General features: G+C 43.7%; 1 protein-coding gene across 1 annotated transcript; it reads right to left on the bottom strand.

Annotated features, from left to right (window-relative positions):
• Positions 1–1,244: 1,244 nt before the first annotated feature.
• Positions 1,245–14,654, bottom strand: LOC120519602 (netrin-1-like). Its single transcript, XM_039742540.1, has 2 exons — positions 13,355–14,654; positions 1,245–1,336 (listed from the first exon to the last, which is right to left on the bottom strand). The coding sequence occupies exons 1-2, from the start codon at positions 14,640–14,642 to the stop codon at positions 1,245–1,247; spliced, it is 1,380 nt and encodes a 459-aa protein (XP_039598474.1). The 5' UTR covers positions 14,643–14,654.
• Positions 14,655–15,548: the final 894 nt, after the last annotated feature.

Here is a 15,548-nt window from a genome sequence, read left to right as displayed (position 1 = left end):
AAGAAGTACTTTCTGGCTTCAGTCTTTTTCCTTAATTTCCACTGGTACCCTTGAGTACATGATTCACACTTAAGTTCAGATGGATCTTCTTTATGAATTCCTTTCATGATTTTGAAGATCTGGATTAGATTGCCACACAGTCTGTTCTGCTCAAGACTAAACAGACTTAATTTTCTGAGTCTGTCAGAGTAAGACATGTGTCACGGATGGCATGCCTGAGCTGGCATCACCTGCCAGGATGAGTCCTAGTCCATTACCTGGCTCAGAAGCCATTAGAAAGAAAATGCAGGAGACTTCTTGTCTTTGCCGTGGAGTTGTCAGAAGGAGCCAACAATTTGTGGAATGTGGCAGCATTCTGGAAGGGGTGGATGAAGAACCTTTGCCTGGCCAGGGGAACAGCATAATAGAGCAAACAGGAGTATTGCCATACCACTAAATGGCAGCATTCCTTGGGCTTAAGTACCAAAATTAACATAGGCTGGTCATTCTGGGTACTGTAGTGCCATGGAACCACCTTGTTGGGTTCCATGGGTGCTACCAGAGGGCGCTGGATGGATTTATGATCCCTGGGTTCAAGGAGTCTTGCCTGACTCGGAATTATTTCCAATGGGATATGCCCTAGAATTAGAAGTACTCTCAGGTCTTGAATAAAAGGAGTTGCCCAGCCTCACCCAGGCAAGTTGGAGTTGGGTGGAAGAAGGACGAGCTTGCTTGGGAGGAGTGGAGGAGGAAGGAAGAACAGAAAGGGAAAAAGAATAGTGTTTGTGCGTATACTTGTCTTAAGGTTATTATATCAAAAAGAAGCATTTGTTAAGGTAATTTATTGACTTAAACCCGGGACTTCTGTTCATGCAGTTGTGTCTGGAGTTTGGGGTACTGAAACGGCCCCTAGTGGTCACACGTGTCATTAAGTCTTTGGATGCACCTGGTTAATCTCCTCTGCACAGCTTCAAGTGCTGCTATGTCTTTCTTGAAGTGCGGCTACCAGAACTGCACACAATACTCCAAATATGGTCTCACTAGTGCATTATACATTCTAAACATAACATCTTTCAATTTATATTCAAGAGGTTTTATGATTTAATTTATCATTTTATTTGTATTTTTAATAGCTTCAAAATGATGTGTCAACATAAATCTCCAAATCCTGTTCAAAGGTTGCTTCCCGTAGATCAGTATCTCCAATCATGTATTTATAATTGATGTTTCTCTTGCGCACGTGTAGCACTTTGAACTTTTCTGCATTAAACTGAATTTTCCAAGTTTTCACCCAGGTCTGTTTGAATTGATTTTGCTGTTTCCTCAGTGCCTATCATTCCTCCGGTTTTAGTTTCATCTGTGAACACCACAAGTTTACTAAGTATACCAGAATCAATGTCATTAATATAAATCTGAAAAAGTAATAGTACAAGAACAGACCCCTGAAGAACTTCACTGACAACCTCAGACCGCGTGAAGCATTCCTCTCTTACCTGAACTCTTTATCTTCTACCAGTTAACTAACTTCAGATCATATTTTTCAGGTTACCTCAGATGCCTGCAGCTTCTAGTTTCAGAATTAATCTTTGGTGTGGGATGACTGTATAAATTATGCTCTATGCTTTGCTTTTGTCAGCTATTAGTGATTTCAATACTAAACACTAATTAAAGTAATTGTGTGCTGGTTTGCTCCCTTCTAACAGAAATCTTGCAGGTTACCCATAACATCTCAGTTCTCTCCAGGACTCCGCTTTTGTATGCCCAAATCAGCAATTGACTGACTACTCTAAAGGAATAACCCTTTAGCTCAGGGGTCAACTATCCCACTCCCTCAGCATGGGCTGAAAGAGTGCATGGCTTCTGCAGTAGATTCACGCCTTAAATCTATTACCACCCCTGCTGTTTAAAGCAGTGACAAAACATTCCACTAATTTGACATCACAGGTTCAGGCCACACACACACACTGCAGTTCAGTCTCCCTCATGGACTTGACCCTCTATGTTGTTTCAGTGAGCAAATGCGATTCATGGCTTCCTGACCCAAAGAAAAGTTTCTTCAGCTCAGGAGTCAGTTATCATTCACTGTAACCGGAGATGAAGAATAATTGGTGTGTTCTGTCTAATTGTTTGAAACATTATTATATTTAATTTACATGCACATGGAACATAAATAATAATAATAATAATAATAATAATAATAATAATAATAATAATACAGTATATTACAAGGCGCCTTTCTAAACACCCAAGGACACCGTACAGATAATAAAGTCATAAAACCAACAAAATCATGGATGTACATATACACATATACATATATCTATATCTGTGGAACTCAAAATACAGCAATAATACAGCCTAAGGTCACAAAGAGTAAGCTAATCTAAATAGATAAGTTTTAAGATGAGATTTGAAAATAGGTAGGGAATCTGTGTCCCAAATGTTTTATGGTAGTGAGTTCCAGAGATGAGGAGCATTACAACTAAATGCCCTGAAACCCATGGTGATCAGGCAGCAGGGCCTGGCATGAGAAGACTAGAAGTAGAGGACCTAAGAGTGCGGTTAGGCGTATAAACATGTATGAGGTCAGAGAAGCATAATGGAGCAAGGTTATGAAGTGTTTTGAAGGTAAGTAGAAGAATTTTAAAATCAATGTGAAATTTTACAGGAAGCCAATGAAGCTGTTTAAGAGATGGGGTAATGAGTTACACGGAAGAGGTCTGAGTTATAATACGAGCAGCTGAATGCTGAACTGAGCTGGAGTTTATGAAGAAGCTTATGTGGGAGACCAAACAGAACAGAATTACAATAATCAATGCGGGAAGTGACCAATGCATGAGTAAGGATGGCAGTGCTATTTAGCGTGAGGGAGGGTTACAGGCGTGCAATGCTATGGAGATTTAAAAAAGATGACCGTGTAATATTATTGATATGGGATTTGAAAGACAGAGTACTATCAAAGATAAATAGTCAAACAAGGGCTGAATCAGTGTGTATCTGTAAAAATAAATGAACCTTAGCTTGTTTATGCTTACTAGAAAACACACAGACTTCCATACGATAATCGGATCAGGCTCCAACCCCAGTAGTTTATGAGTACCAACAGGGTGAACGTCCTGGATGCCAGGGTTATCAATCATCCATCCATCCATCCATCCTCTTCCGCTTATCCGAGGTCGAGTCGCGAAGGCAGCAGCTTAAGCAGAGAGGCCCACACTTCCCTCTCCCGTGCCACTTCTTCCAGCTCTTCGGGAGAATCCCAAAGGCGTTCCCAGGCCAGCCGGGAGACATAGTCCCTCCAGCGTGTCCTGGGTCTTCCCCGGGGCCTCCTCCCGGTTGGACGTGCCGGAACACCTCACCAGGGAGGCGTCCAGGAGGCATCCATTATCAGATGCCCGAGCCACCTCATCTGACGCCTCTCGATGCGGAGGAGCAGCGGCTCTACTCTGAGCCCCTCCCGGATGACTGAGCTTCTCACCCTATCTTTAAGGGAAAGCCCAGACACCCTGCGGAGGAAACTCATTTCAGCCGCTTGTATTTGCGATCTCGTTCTTTCGGTCACTACCCATAGCTCATGACCATAGGTGAGGGTAGGAGCGTAGATCGACTGGTAAATTGAGAGCTTTGCCTTACGGCTCAGCTCCTTTTTCACCACGACAGACCGATGCAGAGCCGCATCACTGCGGATGCGCACCGATCCGCCTGTCGATCTCACGCCCATTCTTCCCTCACTCGTGAACAAGACCCGAGATACTTGAACTCCTCCACTTGGGGCAGGATCTCTCCCCACCCCTGAGAGGGCACTCCACCCTTTTCCGGCTGAGGACCATGCTCTCGGATTTGGAGGTGCTGATTCTCATCCCAGCCGCTTCACACTCAGCTGCGAACCGATCCAGAGAGCTGAAGATCACGGCCTGATGAAGCAAACAGGACAACATCATCTGCAAAAGCAGTGACCCAATCCTGAGTCCACCAAACCGGACCCCTTCAACACCCTGGCTGCGCCTAGAAATTCTGTCCATAAAAGTTATGAACAGAATCGGTGACAAAGGGCAGCCCTGGCGGAGTCCAACTCTCACTGGAAGCGGGCTCGACTTACTGCGGCAATGCGGACCAAGCTCTGACACGGTTGTACAGAGACCGAACAGCTCTTATCAGGGGTCCGGTACCCCATACTCCCGGAGCACCCCCACAGGATTCCCGAGGGACACGGTCGAATGCCTTTTCCAAGTCCACAAAACACATGTAGACCGGTCGGGCAAACTCCCATGCACCCTCAGGACTCTGCTAAGGGTGAAGAGCTGGTCCACTGTTCCGCGACCAGGGCGAAAACCACACTGTTCCTCCTGAATCCGAGGTTCACTATCCGACGGACCCTCCTCTCCAGAACCCCGAATAGACTTTTCCAGGGAGGCTGAGGAGTGTGATCCCTCTATAGTTGGAACACACCCTCCGGTCCCCTTTTAAAGAGGGGACCACCACCCCGGTCTGCCAATCCAGAGGCACTGTCCCGATGTCCATGCGATGTTGCAGAGGCGTGTCAACCAAGACAGTCCTACAACATCCAGAGCCTTAAGGAACTCGGTATCTCATCCACCCGGGGCCCTGCCACCAAGGAGTTTTGACCACCTCGGTGACTTCAGTCCCAGAGATGGGAGAGCCCACCTCAGAGTCCCCAGGCTCTGCTTCCTCGTGGAAGGCATGTTAGTGGGATTGAGGAGGTCTTGAAGTACTCCTCCCACCGACCCAGCGTCCCGAGTGAGGTCAGCAGCGCACCATCCCCACCATATACGGTGTTGACACTGCACTGCTTCCCCTCCTGAGGCGCGGACGGTGGACCAGAATCTCCTCGAAGCCGTCCAAAGTCGTTCTCCATGGCCTCTCCAAACTCCTCCCATGCCCGAGTTTTGCCTCAGCAACAACCGAAGCAGCGTTCGCTTGGCCTGCGGTACCTATCAGCTGCCTCCAGAGACCCACAGGACAAAAAGTCCTATAGGACTCCTTCTTCAGCTTGACGGCATCCCTCACCGCGGTGTCCACCAGCGGGTTGGGGATTGCCGCCACGACAGGCACCGACCACCTTGCGGCCACAGCTCCGGTCAGCCGCCTCAACAATAGAGGCACGGAACATGGCCCATTGGACTCAATGTCCCCACCTCCCTCGGGGCGGGTTGAAGTTCTGCGGAGGTGGGAGTTGAAGCTACTTCTGACAGGGGACTCTGCCAGCCGTTCCCAGCAGACCCTCACAACACGTTTGGGCCTACCAGGTCTGACCGGCATCTTCCCCACCATGAAGCCAACTCACCACCAGGTGGTGATCAGTTGACAGCTCGCCCCTCTCTTCACCCGAGTGTCCAAGACATATGGCGCAAGTCCGGCGACACGACCACAAAGTCGATCATCGACCTGAGGCCTAGGGTGTCCTGGTGCCAAGTGCACATATGAACACCCTTATGCTTGAACATGGTGTTCGTTATGGACAATCCATGACGAGCACAGAAGTCCAATAACAAAACACCGCTCGGGTTCAGATCGGGGGGGCCATTCCTCCCAATCACGCCCTTCCAGGTCTCACTGTCATTGCCCGTGAGCATTGAAGTCTCCCAGCAAAGCGAGGGAATCCCAGAAGGTATGCCCTCTAGCAACCCCTCAGAGACTCCAAAAGGGTGGATACTCCAAACTGCTGTTGGCATATGCACAAACAACAGTCAGGACCCTTCCCCCCACCCGAAGGCGGAGGGAGGCCACCCTCTCGTCCACCGGGGTAAACCCCAATGCACAGGCTCCAAGTCGGGGGGCAATAAGTATGCCCACACCTGCTCGGCGCCTCTCACCGGGTGCAACTCCAGAGTGGTAGAGAGTCCAGCCCCTCTCAAGGAGATTGGTTCCAGAGTCCAAGCTGTGCGTCGAGGTGAGTCCGACTATATCTAGCCGGAACCTCTCGACCTCGCACTAGCTCAGGCTCCTTCCCTTCAGAGAGGTGACATTCCACGTCCCAAGAGTCAGTTTCTGTAGCCGAGGATCAGACCGCCAAGGTCCCCGCCTTCGGCCACCACCCAACTCACATTGCACCCAACCTCCTTGGCCCCTCCCATAGGTGGTGAGCCCATGGGGTTATCAATCATATTATTATTATTACATAATCGGCTTCAGAAATTTGCTTAACACTCAGCAGATGTTGGTGCTCTTTTTTTCTTTTTGCCATGTCATCCTGTTGCTCACTTTTCCTATTCAATTTGCCATAAGAAAAAAGAGAATACGGATAGCTTCATATAGGGTGCTGCTAGCCACATTTTGCAAGTGCTAGCAGGTTGTGTGCAGTGGATGCTGAGGCTGACGCTTTTCTTTTTCTTATTATGTAACTGGCTTCAGCAATTTGCTTCACACTCAGCAGATGCTGCTGCTCTTCTTTTTCTCTCTGCTGTGTCACCTTCTCCATCAGTGTACCTAATCAGTTTGTAAGAAAGATGCCACCCCCTAAACCTCACAAAGGTTGCTGCCAGATATGTTATTTGCTTAAAAAGTATGCACCGTGACATAAACATTTAATTAAGAGCAAAATCAAGGTTGTAGCCAAAATGGTATGGGATTAATCAAGTGACAGATAGATGCAACCCTTAGAATTGTATATATATGGATGCTAGAATGATTTTCATAGCATTCAACACCATCACTCCCAAGAAGTTCATACTGAAATTGAGTCTGCTGGGATACAACACTTTTGTTGGGTCTGATCAATAACGGGGATGAGTCGGCAAATAGAATGGAGATACAATGACTGCTGGACTGCAGGTGCAACTGCAACAATCTGTCTCTTAATGTGGACATCATGAAAGAGATGATTGCGGACATCAGAAAGGTCCATTCTGCCCACACCCCACTCCATATCATACTGCAGTGGCATTGATCAAGAGCACCAAATTCTTGATGTGCACCTGGTAACTGACCTTAACTAGCATTACTTGTTCAATTAACATTACCCTTCATAGCCAGGGAGCAGTAGCATCTCCATTTCCATCAATAGAAAGTCCACCCCATTCTACAGGGCACTAGTGAGTGCTTTCTGACCAGCTGCTTCAACATCTGGTTTGGGAACTGCAGCATCTCTAACTACAGGGTCCTCCAATGGATAGTGAACACAGAAGAAAAGATCATTGGAACCTCTCTTCTCTCCATTAAAGACATCTTTAAAAAGTGTTGTATCAACAAAGCCAACAGCACTGTGGAGGACAGCTCCCACACCCTTCCCACATCCTCTTCATCCCACCTCCGAGTAGCAGAAGGTATAGTCACATCCAGACCAGTTCTGCCAGGGTCTGCAACGGCTTCTACCTTTGGCTGTCCAGGCTCTGAAATGTGCACTATCCCTCTCTGCTCAGATCTGCTTCTAGTGTAGTCTATTTATGTGCAGTACATCTGCTACTTCTGTTATCTTTATTATTAGTTGCTGTTGTCATTGATAATATACTATGGTTCTCTACTTATCTTACACTTATCCCTTCGTTATGTATATATTGCACCACAATTCTGGGTAACATTACTTTGTGCCACTGTATGCTGCAATATTGTATATAGATGATATGGCAAAAAAAAACAACGCATGACTGTTTAGCTTTCAAAAGGTGTCGAAAGGTTAAAATTCCACAAAAAAATTCATATTTTAAATGTCAACTTTTCAGCTTGTAAGTACTTTTTACATTATCCTTCTTTTATTTAAGTACTAGGGGGCTCTGCCCCCTGCTCACTTCGCTCACCAACCCCCAGGTTTGGTTTTCCGGATATACAATTTAAAGAGATTGTTATCTTCATTTTATTATTTCTTGATATTTGCCAGTAATAAAGCTGTAGTGAATGAGTTATTCAACCCCCCACAGGGGCTGCTAGTGTCATGCTGCATGATCTGCATGTCGCGCTGTGTGTCGGCCATTTACAAGCCTGTACAGCAGCTGTTCTTTTATCTCACTTCTTTGTCTTGCGGGACATTAAAATGTCTCAGAGAATTTGTTTGTAAGTAGGGCATGTTTTGCAAGTAGTCTCATGGGACTTCAAAATGTATTCCGAAAAGATCACATCTCGTCTCCCTTGTCTCCCTCCCAAGATTATTTTTTAAAATAGAGAAAAATGTATAGACTCTTATGTGTATACATACATCATGGCCACCTTTCTTTTAGGGTGGAGTGATAATGATGCTGCTTCTCAGTTGTGACTGATTCATCCTTTGAACTCTGCTCCCCAGCTTTAAATGAACTTCAATTAGAGATGGACAACTCACAAACAGATTATTCTTTTTGTCCAACCCTTTTCAGTGAATGGTATGAATCGATTCGTGAATGAGAACAATTCAGCACTGTGGGGCTCAGCGTATCCATGCCCTGTGTAATGCCCTGTGTGATGTCATCAGCATTTCGTTTTGCTGACACTAGCAGATGTTTAAAGGGCAGGCTCAAGAACTGTTGAAGTCATGAGCCTCAACTCGCTTCACGTGCAACTCTTTTGTGTTCAAACGACTGTATATCAATATTGCCGGATAAAAATTCTATCACTGATAATTCTTTCATTCATTGTTTAAATACAATAAAGTAAAAACACATTTATATTAGAATGTATCCATTATTTTGTTTTGTACAATTGTTTATTGGAATTGCTTCAAACTGAACATATAAACAATATGAAAAATAATACGGTCATGTCCCTTTGCGCAGTCAACAATTTAGTCCCACAAAACGAAACCTTATAAAAATATTATTCAAATTTCTAACATGTATTTGCTTCTAAGTTTACTTTAGTGTGCAATGTTTATGGCTCCTTGACAGTACAGGGCATGTATAATTATCTGATCCATTTGAGTTTAAACCAAATCATTACTTGAAAGCCAGTTGCCCAATTCTCATTTGCAGATGCTGTAGTGCTGTCATGCTTTGTGTACTGAAACAGAACAAGTCAAGTCAAGTCAAGTTGAGGAGCATGCACTGGTATAGTTTTTTGCCGCACCCACTACATGGCGAAACAACTCGGGATCCCGATTTGCAACCCCCCAGGCAGACACGCGGTCCAGTCCCACCCTCCTGAAATGATCCTCTATCTGCCGCAGCCAGATGTTACGTGGGCGACTTGGCCTGGTCCAGCCACTTGGGTCCCCAACAATGAGGATCTTACGAGCCTGATCACCCTCAGGGAAACGCGCCTCATGGCCGTAGTGCTGTAACTGACACTCTCTCACAATGCAGGCAATGAGCCTTGTTTGGGACTCCATGAGCAACCATTCATTTGACACAAAGTCAAACCAACGGTACCCAAGGATTTTCCGGAGAGACAAAGTACCAAAGAAGTCCAGCCTTTGCATCAGGTCACTGGATAGCATCCATGTCCCGCAACCATATAGCAAGACAGGAAGCACCAGGACCCTAAAGACTTGGACCTTCATCCTTTTGCATAGATATCAGGAACTCCTCACACCCCTTTCCAGCGACCACATGACCCCCCCATGCTCTCCCAATCCGTCTACTGACTTCATAGAAAGAGTCACCAGAGACATGAATGTCACTGCCAAGGTAAGTAAACCTCTCAACAAGATTGACACTCTCTCCACAAACAGACACACTGCTGATGGCTGTGCTCAAGAGGTCATTAAAGGCCTGGCTCTTGGTTTTTATCCAGGACACTCGCAAGCCCAGACACTCAGACTCCTCACTCAGTCTCTCGAGCGTCCTGATCAGAGCCTCCATTGACTCCGCGAAGACCACAGTATCGTCAGCAAAGTCAAGATCCGTGAATCTTTCTTCACCAACAGATGCCACACAGCTACTGGACCCCACGATCTTGCCCAACACCCAGTCCATAGAAGCACTGAAGAGAGTAGGAGCAAAAACATACCCCTGACGAACCCCAGAATCAACTGGGAAAAATGCAGAGGTTCTGCCTCCACTCTGCACAGCAGTCACAGTACCAGAGTACAGGACAGCCATGATATCCAGCAACCTCGAGAGGATCCTGCAAACCCACGAAACAGAACAATGTCATATAGATCATAGCCATGTAAAATACTGTATATAATGAACTATGTATTAGTGATGCAAACACAGGTGGGAAAAAACCCAATATTTTATGCATGTACCCATGTCTAATCCTAAAAATAAATTAAAAAAATAAATTCCAAAGAATCTATGCACCTTGGGTGGGGATTTCAGCCCTTGTTCTGTTGTGTTCCTTTTTTTAACTTTCTGATATATATATGTGTGTGTATTTTTTTTACTTTTCAGTTTTGTTTTCCTAGTTTTATGAAGTCATTTGCTGCATAAGCCTGCCTTGATGGTATGCAATTTAAAATTAAATAATAATAATAAACAATAATTAATTCACTTAAATGAATAGTTTGAAAGAATCAGATCAGTAAAGTTAATTGAAATTTTCATCACTAATGTCTATTGGGAAAGGATAGATAGATAGATAGATAGATAGATAGATAGATAGATAGATAGATAGATAGATAGATAGATAGATAGATAGATAGATAGATAGATAGATCTGTATTTGTCCTCAGGGGGAATATTGGCTTTTATAGAAGATCATTAAATAAATAAATACATAAACAGATAGATAAGTAAGTAAATATATAAAGGTATAAATATACGCACACACTGGAATAATTATAAATCAAGACAATTCAAAATAAAGAAAACTTTTGACCAAGTTTTCACAGTCCCAGTGAGGCATTACGCAAATTGATTGCTGTTGGTATAAAGGAGACTCAGCAGCATTTCTTGACACACTTCTGCTGAATGATTCATTGGCTGAAATTCCTCAGTGTTTGTGTGTCAGAGCGCGGATGTGCAGAATTGTTAATAATGGCACTCAGTTTTGTTTTACAGTCATGTTTCCCTTCAGTACAACCTCCAGGGGGTCCAGAGTGTGTCCTATAACTGAGCCTGCTCTTTCAATTAGTTTTTTTGATTCAGCAAGCATCTCTTGAAGTGATCTTAGCAGCCCACCACACCACAGTATATAAAATCACACTGGCCATCAAAGAGTTATAGAAAATGTGAAGGATGTTACTTCCCATATTAAAGGAACACAGTCTCCTCCTGCACTGCCCTTTCTTCTATAGTTCCTCTGTGTTCCAAGATCAGTCCAACCTGTCATTAATGTGGACCTCCAAGCACTTGTACGAGTGGACCACCTCTACATCCACTCTTTGGATGTGACCGGACATACAGGGTCTTTGGTTTATTGTGGCATATTGGAGAAGAAAGTAAACATTTCATTGTACTCTGTACAACAATTCTATTAATGATACCTAAGGGCTGGAAGTTAGTAAATATTACCCCATTATAAAAAAATAGTGAGCAGGCTGATCCAAGTAACAACTGTATATGGTATCATGCTTAACCTGCATTATGGGTAAATTAATTGATTTTAAATTTTAGGAAAAAGACTGAGCATCACGTAGCAAGAATGGGTGAATAACATGGCTTTAGATGAGAGAGACTGTGTTTTACAAGTATGCTGGAATGGCAAGAGGATGCAACAAAAGGATTTGATCAGACACAGTGGTGGCTCTTGGTCCAAGCTATATAGGCAATGCCTCGGATTGTATACCAATGCCTTTGTTCCCCATGCTGAATGCTGCTGTCTCACCAGTCTGTATATTTTCAAACAAACAACACTTATATTCGAAGCCGCAACCTCGCGCCTGTCATTGTTCTGCACTCCATTTCTTCTGACTACTATTGCTGTCTGCTACACAAAATGGTGCACAAGAAAAGAGTAGGGGTTGCTGGTGAAGAGTATGCATTGTTTTTTTTTCAGTCCTCTCACTGAACAGGTCCTCCCTAACCCTACCTCTAACCTGGGGATCAGGAGCCATTCACCCTCCCTTTGTTCTAATCCTCCTGATTGCTCTTGGAGCTAGCCAGCAGCCATATCACATGCACTTCAGAACAGGCCATCCACCTGAAGCTAAGCATGTTTAGGCCAAGCCATTACTAGGATAGGAGACCGTCTAGGTCAGGAAAAGCTTGGGCTGCTACTGGAAGAGGTGTAGGGGAGGCCAACAGGGGGCGCTTACCCTGCTGTCTGAATGTGGGTCTCAATGCCCCAGTGCATTTATGTGGATACTATGATATAAAAAATGTCACCATCCTTCGGATGAAATGTGATTTCTCTGAGGTCATTAAAGATCCCTGGTCATCCTGTAAAAAGAGCAGGGTTTATCCCAATGTCCAGGCAGAATTGCCCTACTTGGCCTAGTTATTCTGGCCCCCTAATCATCCTCTGTCTCTAATTGGCCATCTCTCTTACCACTTCACCTCAACAGCCCATGTATGGTGAGCATACTAGTGAAAAAATTGTTGCTGTTGAATCATGCAGGTATATACTACAGTAGTGGTGGTCGAAGTGCCTCATCACTCAATATTTAAAAAAAAATAACTTTGAGTAGTGAGAAAAGTGCTTACATAAATGTAATTACTATTATTATTAACCTTAATGGGGCTTCTGACTTTAGTCGTGTCTCTTCTTGTAGTAGAGGATGGAAGTTTGGTACCAGATAATAAAATGGATGCATTTCTGGAAATAACAGATAGGCCGACAGCCCAAGTTATAAATACCTGTCCTATGAAAGATATGAAAAGTAATGGTGTAAGTGGCAGGAAAGTAAATACTCATCTGAGTGTGAGCAGGGACAAAGGGGGCATATTCATAGACTGAGTTCCAAGGGACAGCCTTTGTCCAAAGCTAAATGAGCCTAAACCTAACGGTGTTTCTCACTTCAGGGGTGTCTCTTCTTTGCAATGGACCAGTTCCATTTAAGCCCAACTACACATTGCAGTGTAACAAGCAAGGCCTTTCTGTAGCCTCACTTAACAGTAATTGACTAATAGATGGATTTTAGGAAGCCCCATTCCAAGTGTTGTCACTAGTGCTTTATAAATTTTATTTGGACTAAATAAAGTTTTTCCTGAGGTCTTGCTGCAGAGCAGTAACTGACTAAAGCATGTAGCTTAGCCCGCTAACATTTTAAAGTGTTCAGTGTATGACCAAAACATCAAATCATATCTTTGCACAGGTTTCAGATATTATTTACTTTTGTTGTGCATTTTTTTATTTGTAAATATGCAAATTACCCATTTCCAAATGTCATCAAAAAATACCCATATATTACTACACAACTTTAATTTTGCAAAGAATGTGCTCGCTTAATGCCTTTCTTGAGTCTGTTAGGTAATCTGGAAATTGTCAGACTCTGCCACTCAGTGCTGCAGACTAATTTTGCTGCAGAAGGTACATCTGTTGGACATTAGAAACAAATGAACAGTCTTCAAATGGATTCTTCATAAAATACAGAGAAACACAGGAAATTAAGTTTCTGTTAACTTACCAACGCACTCGTGTGGCTGCTCAGGGGTTGCCCGTTGCCAAGGTCGATCATAATAGAAAGGTTTACACATGTCGCAGTCTACTCCAGCTGTGTTGTGTCGACACTCACATATCGCCTGGCCCTGAGGGTCTCGAATGCAACGGGAAGCATGCCCATTACACTTACACCTGCCACCCACTTGCAGATCTGAAAGGGCTAGGATGGCAGGCCCTCGATTTACTTCCTTAAGCAACATGTCTGAACTTTCAAACTTCATTGCTTCCCTTTGAGAAGCTGTCTTCTTATTTCTCCTTTTGCCCTTATCAACCTTATCACGTCCTTCACGGTCTCTGTCTCTGCCTAAACCTTTCTTTCTTTTGCTAACATGAGAGTTTCTTTTCATTTTACCTCTTTGCTCATTCCACAACTTGGCATCTTCTGCGGAAGATGATGCAAAATGAAGTTTTCCACCTTTGCCCCCTGTTCCATGAGTTTCCTGATATCCAATTGCCGTACCCTTACTAAAACCATTTCTTCTTCCATTCACGCCTCCCATTTTTTTACCAACTATAGACTCTGTGTCTTGAATGCCAAGCCTTGACCTTGAAGGCCCTACCAGTTTTTCTTTATGAAAAATGACCCTAATGTCAGTAGCTGTGGCCCAGTCTTGGAGAACTGGGCTGTATTCATAATCAGGGGCAGATAGTCTTCCATCAAGAGTAGAGAAAGCTAACACAAGCCCCCCTCTGTGTTGTTGCAGTGGCCTGGGATCTGAGCAAAGAGCCTCATTTTCATGGGCTCTTGATGAAACAACCATGTGAGAAGGTTGTCCAAATTGTTCCTGACATTGTGGGGAATAAAACTGGTAAGGCTTCCATGTTCGCCCAAAATCCATTGACTTCAGGATAGAAGTAGACCAGAAGGTGTCCTCCTGTGTCTGACCAAAGCAGAACTGCAAGCTAATGTATGTTAACTCAAATCTGCGTCCCAGAGAAACAGTCAGACTCTGGTCATGTTCAGTTTTTTGATGCCAGCAAGAGAGATTATGTGGGTTGTTCAGGTCAGTAAGCACAGTAGTGTTTTCAGGAAAAACATGATCTTGATCTCCACCACCTTGAATTTCAACAGATCTTCCAAATGCAGCATTGATGAACTCAGGTATGCAGAACTTAGGATGTCCTTGTTCATTATAACATGGGTCCTGGGAAGGAGCTATGCTCCAGCGTAATGGGATGTTAGCTAAACAAGGATCATAGATGAAAGAAAGGTAAACATGTAAAAAGAGAAAGGTGTGCCTTGGCTCTGCCATAGTTCAGTCACCAAACCTGAAAAAATGAAGCACTATGTTAATAAAAGGAATGGAATTAAGAAACTCACATTGCAATTCATTTATGAATTATGATACCTAAGAAGGCTTTTCTCCAGTCATAACTTGCTTTTTTAGTAATAAACTGAAAATGTCAAAATTCTGAATGGGGCTTGGATGCAAGTTCAGATGGATATAAATACATACTACAAAGGGCAAATTAGGAGCAATGATCTGAAAAATAAAACTCCAGTAAAAACAAAATAAAAGTGTTCTGCATAGATTTGAAGAAGATGTGTCCAAATATAGTAAAATAATATTTCTGTGACATCTGCCTTTGGAGAAATGAAGGTTACACATATAATTGTTCATCCTTTCATTTTCCAAACTCGGTATATCATGAGCAGAGCCACAGTTAATTATTATATAAAAAAAGTGGTCACTTGACAGTTTTTCTTCCTCTTAAAATCCTCTGAAGGTATTTTTAAGGTGGAATGACCAACAGAATTCTGCTAACATAGACTCACTTTACTTTCCACCATAATATCTCTCCTTTTGATCAATATCCCGATGGAACCTCTATCTATGTTGGAACCTTTTAAACCTTTAAAACAACTGTCTCTCTTCTGAACAAGATGAATAGTCCCATTGTATCACACAAAGCATGAAATGACATAAGAAATGCAGGAGGCAAAGGGCTACAGAACGCCCAGTTGACATGATGACACACGTATTTACCCATTCAGGGGCAACTGGGCGACTGACAGCTCGGCGAAAAGACAACTCAGTGATATTGTTTACCAGTTAGGTAAATGTGACTTGCGGAAAGTGAAAGTGTCTCTCTGTCTCTCTTCCAAAGATCATGTCTCGTCGCAGGAAAAAAGTATTGTATCATCGCAACATTTTTTT

This window comes from Polypterus senegalus, unplaced genomic scaffold (genome assembly GCF_016835505.1).
Source record: "Polypterus senegalus isolate Bchr_013 unplaced genomic scaffold, ASM1683550v1 scaffold_1416, whole genome shotgun sequence".
Taxonomy (NCBI): Eukaryota; Metazoa; Chordata; class Cladistia; order Polypteriformes; family Polypteridae; genus Polypterus; species Polypterus senegalus.
Note: the sequence above shows the minus strand (reverse complement) of the source record. Positions and strands in the feature narration are given on the sequence as shown.

Bases quoted from the DNA above. Each gene is read 5' to 3' on its own strand.
- LOC120519602 (XM_039742540.1), bottom strand. From the start codon at position 14,642: ATGGCAGAGCCAAGGCACACCTTTCTCTTTTTACATGTTTACCTTTCT. The intron at 1,337-13,354 runs GTAAGTTAACAG...TGGTGTTCACAG, and splicing joins GCAGCCACACGAGTGCGTTG to ATGAAACTAAAACCGGAGGA.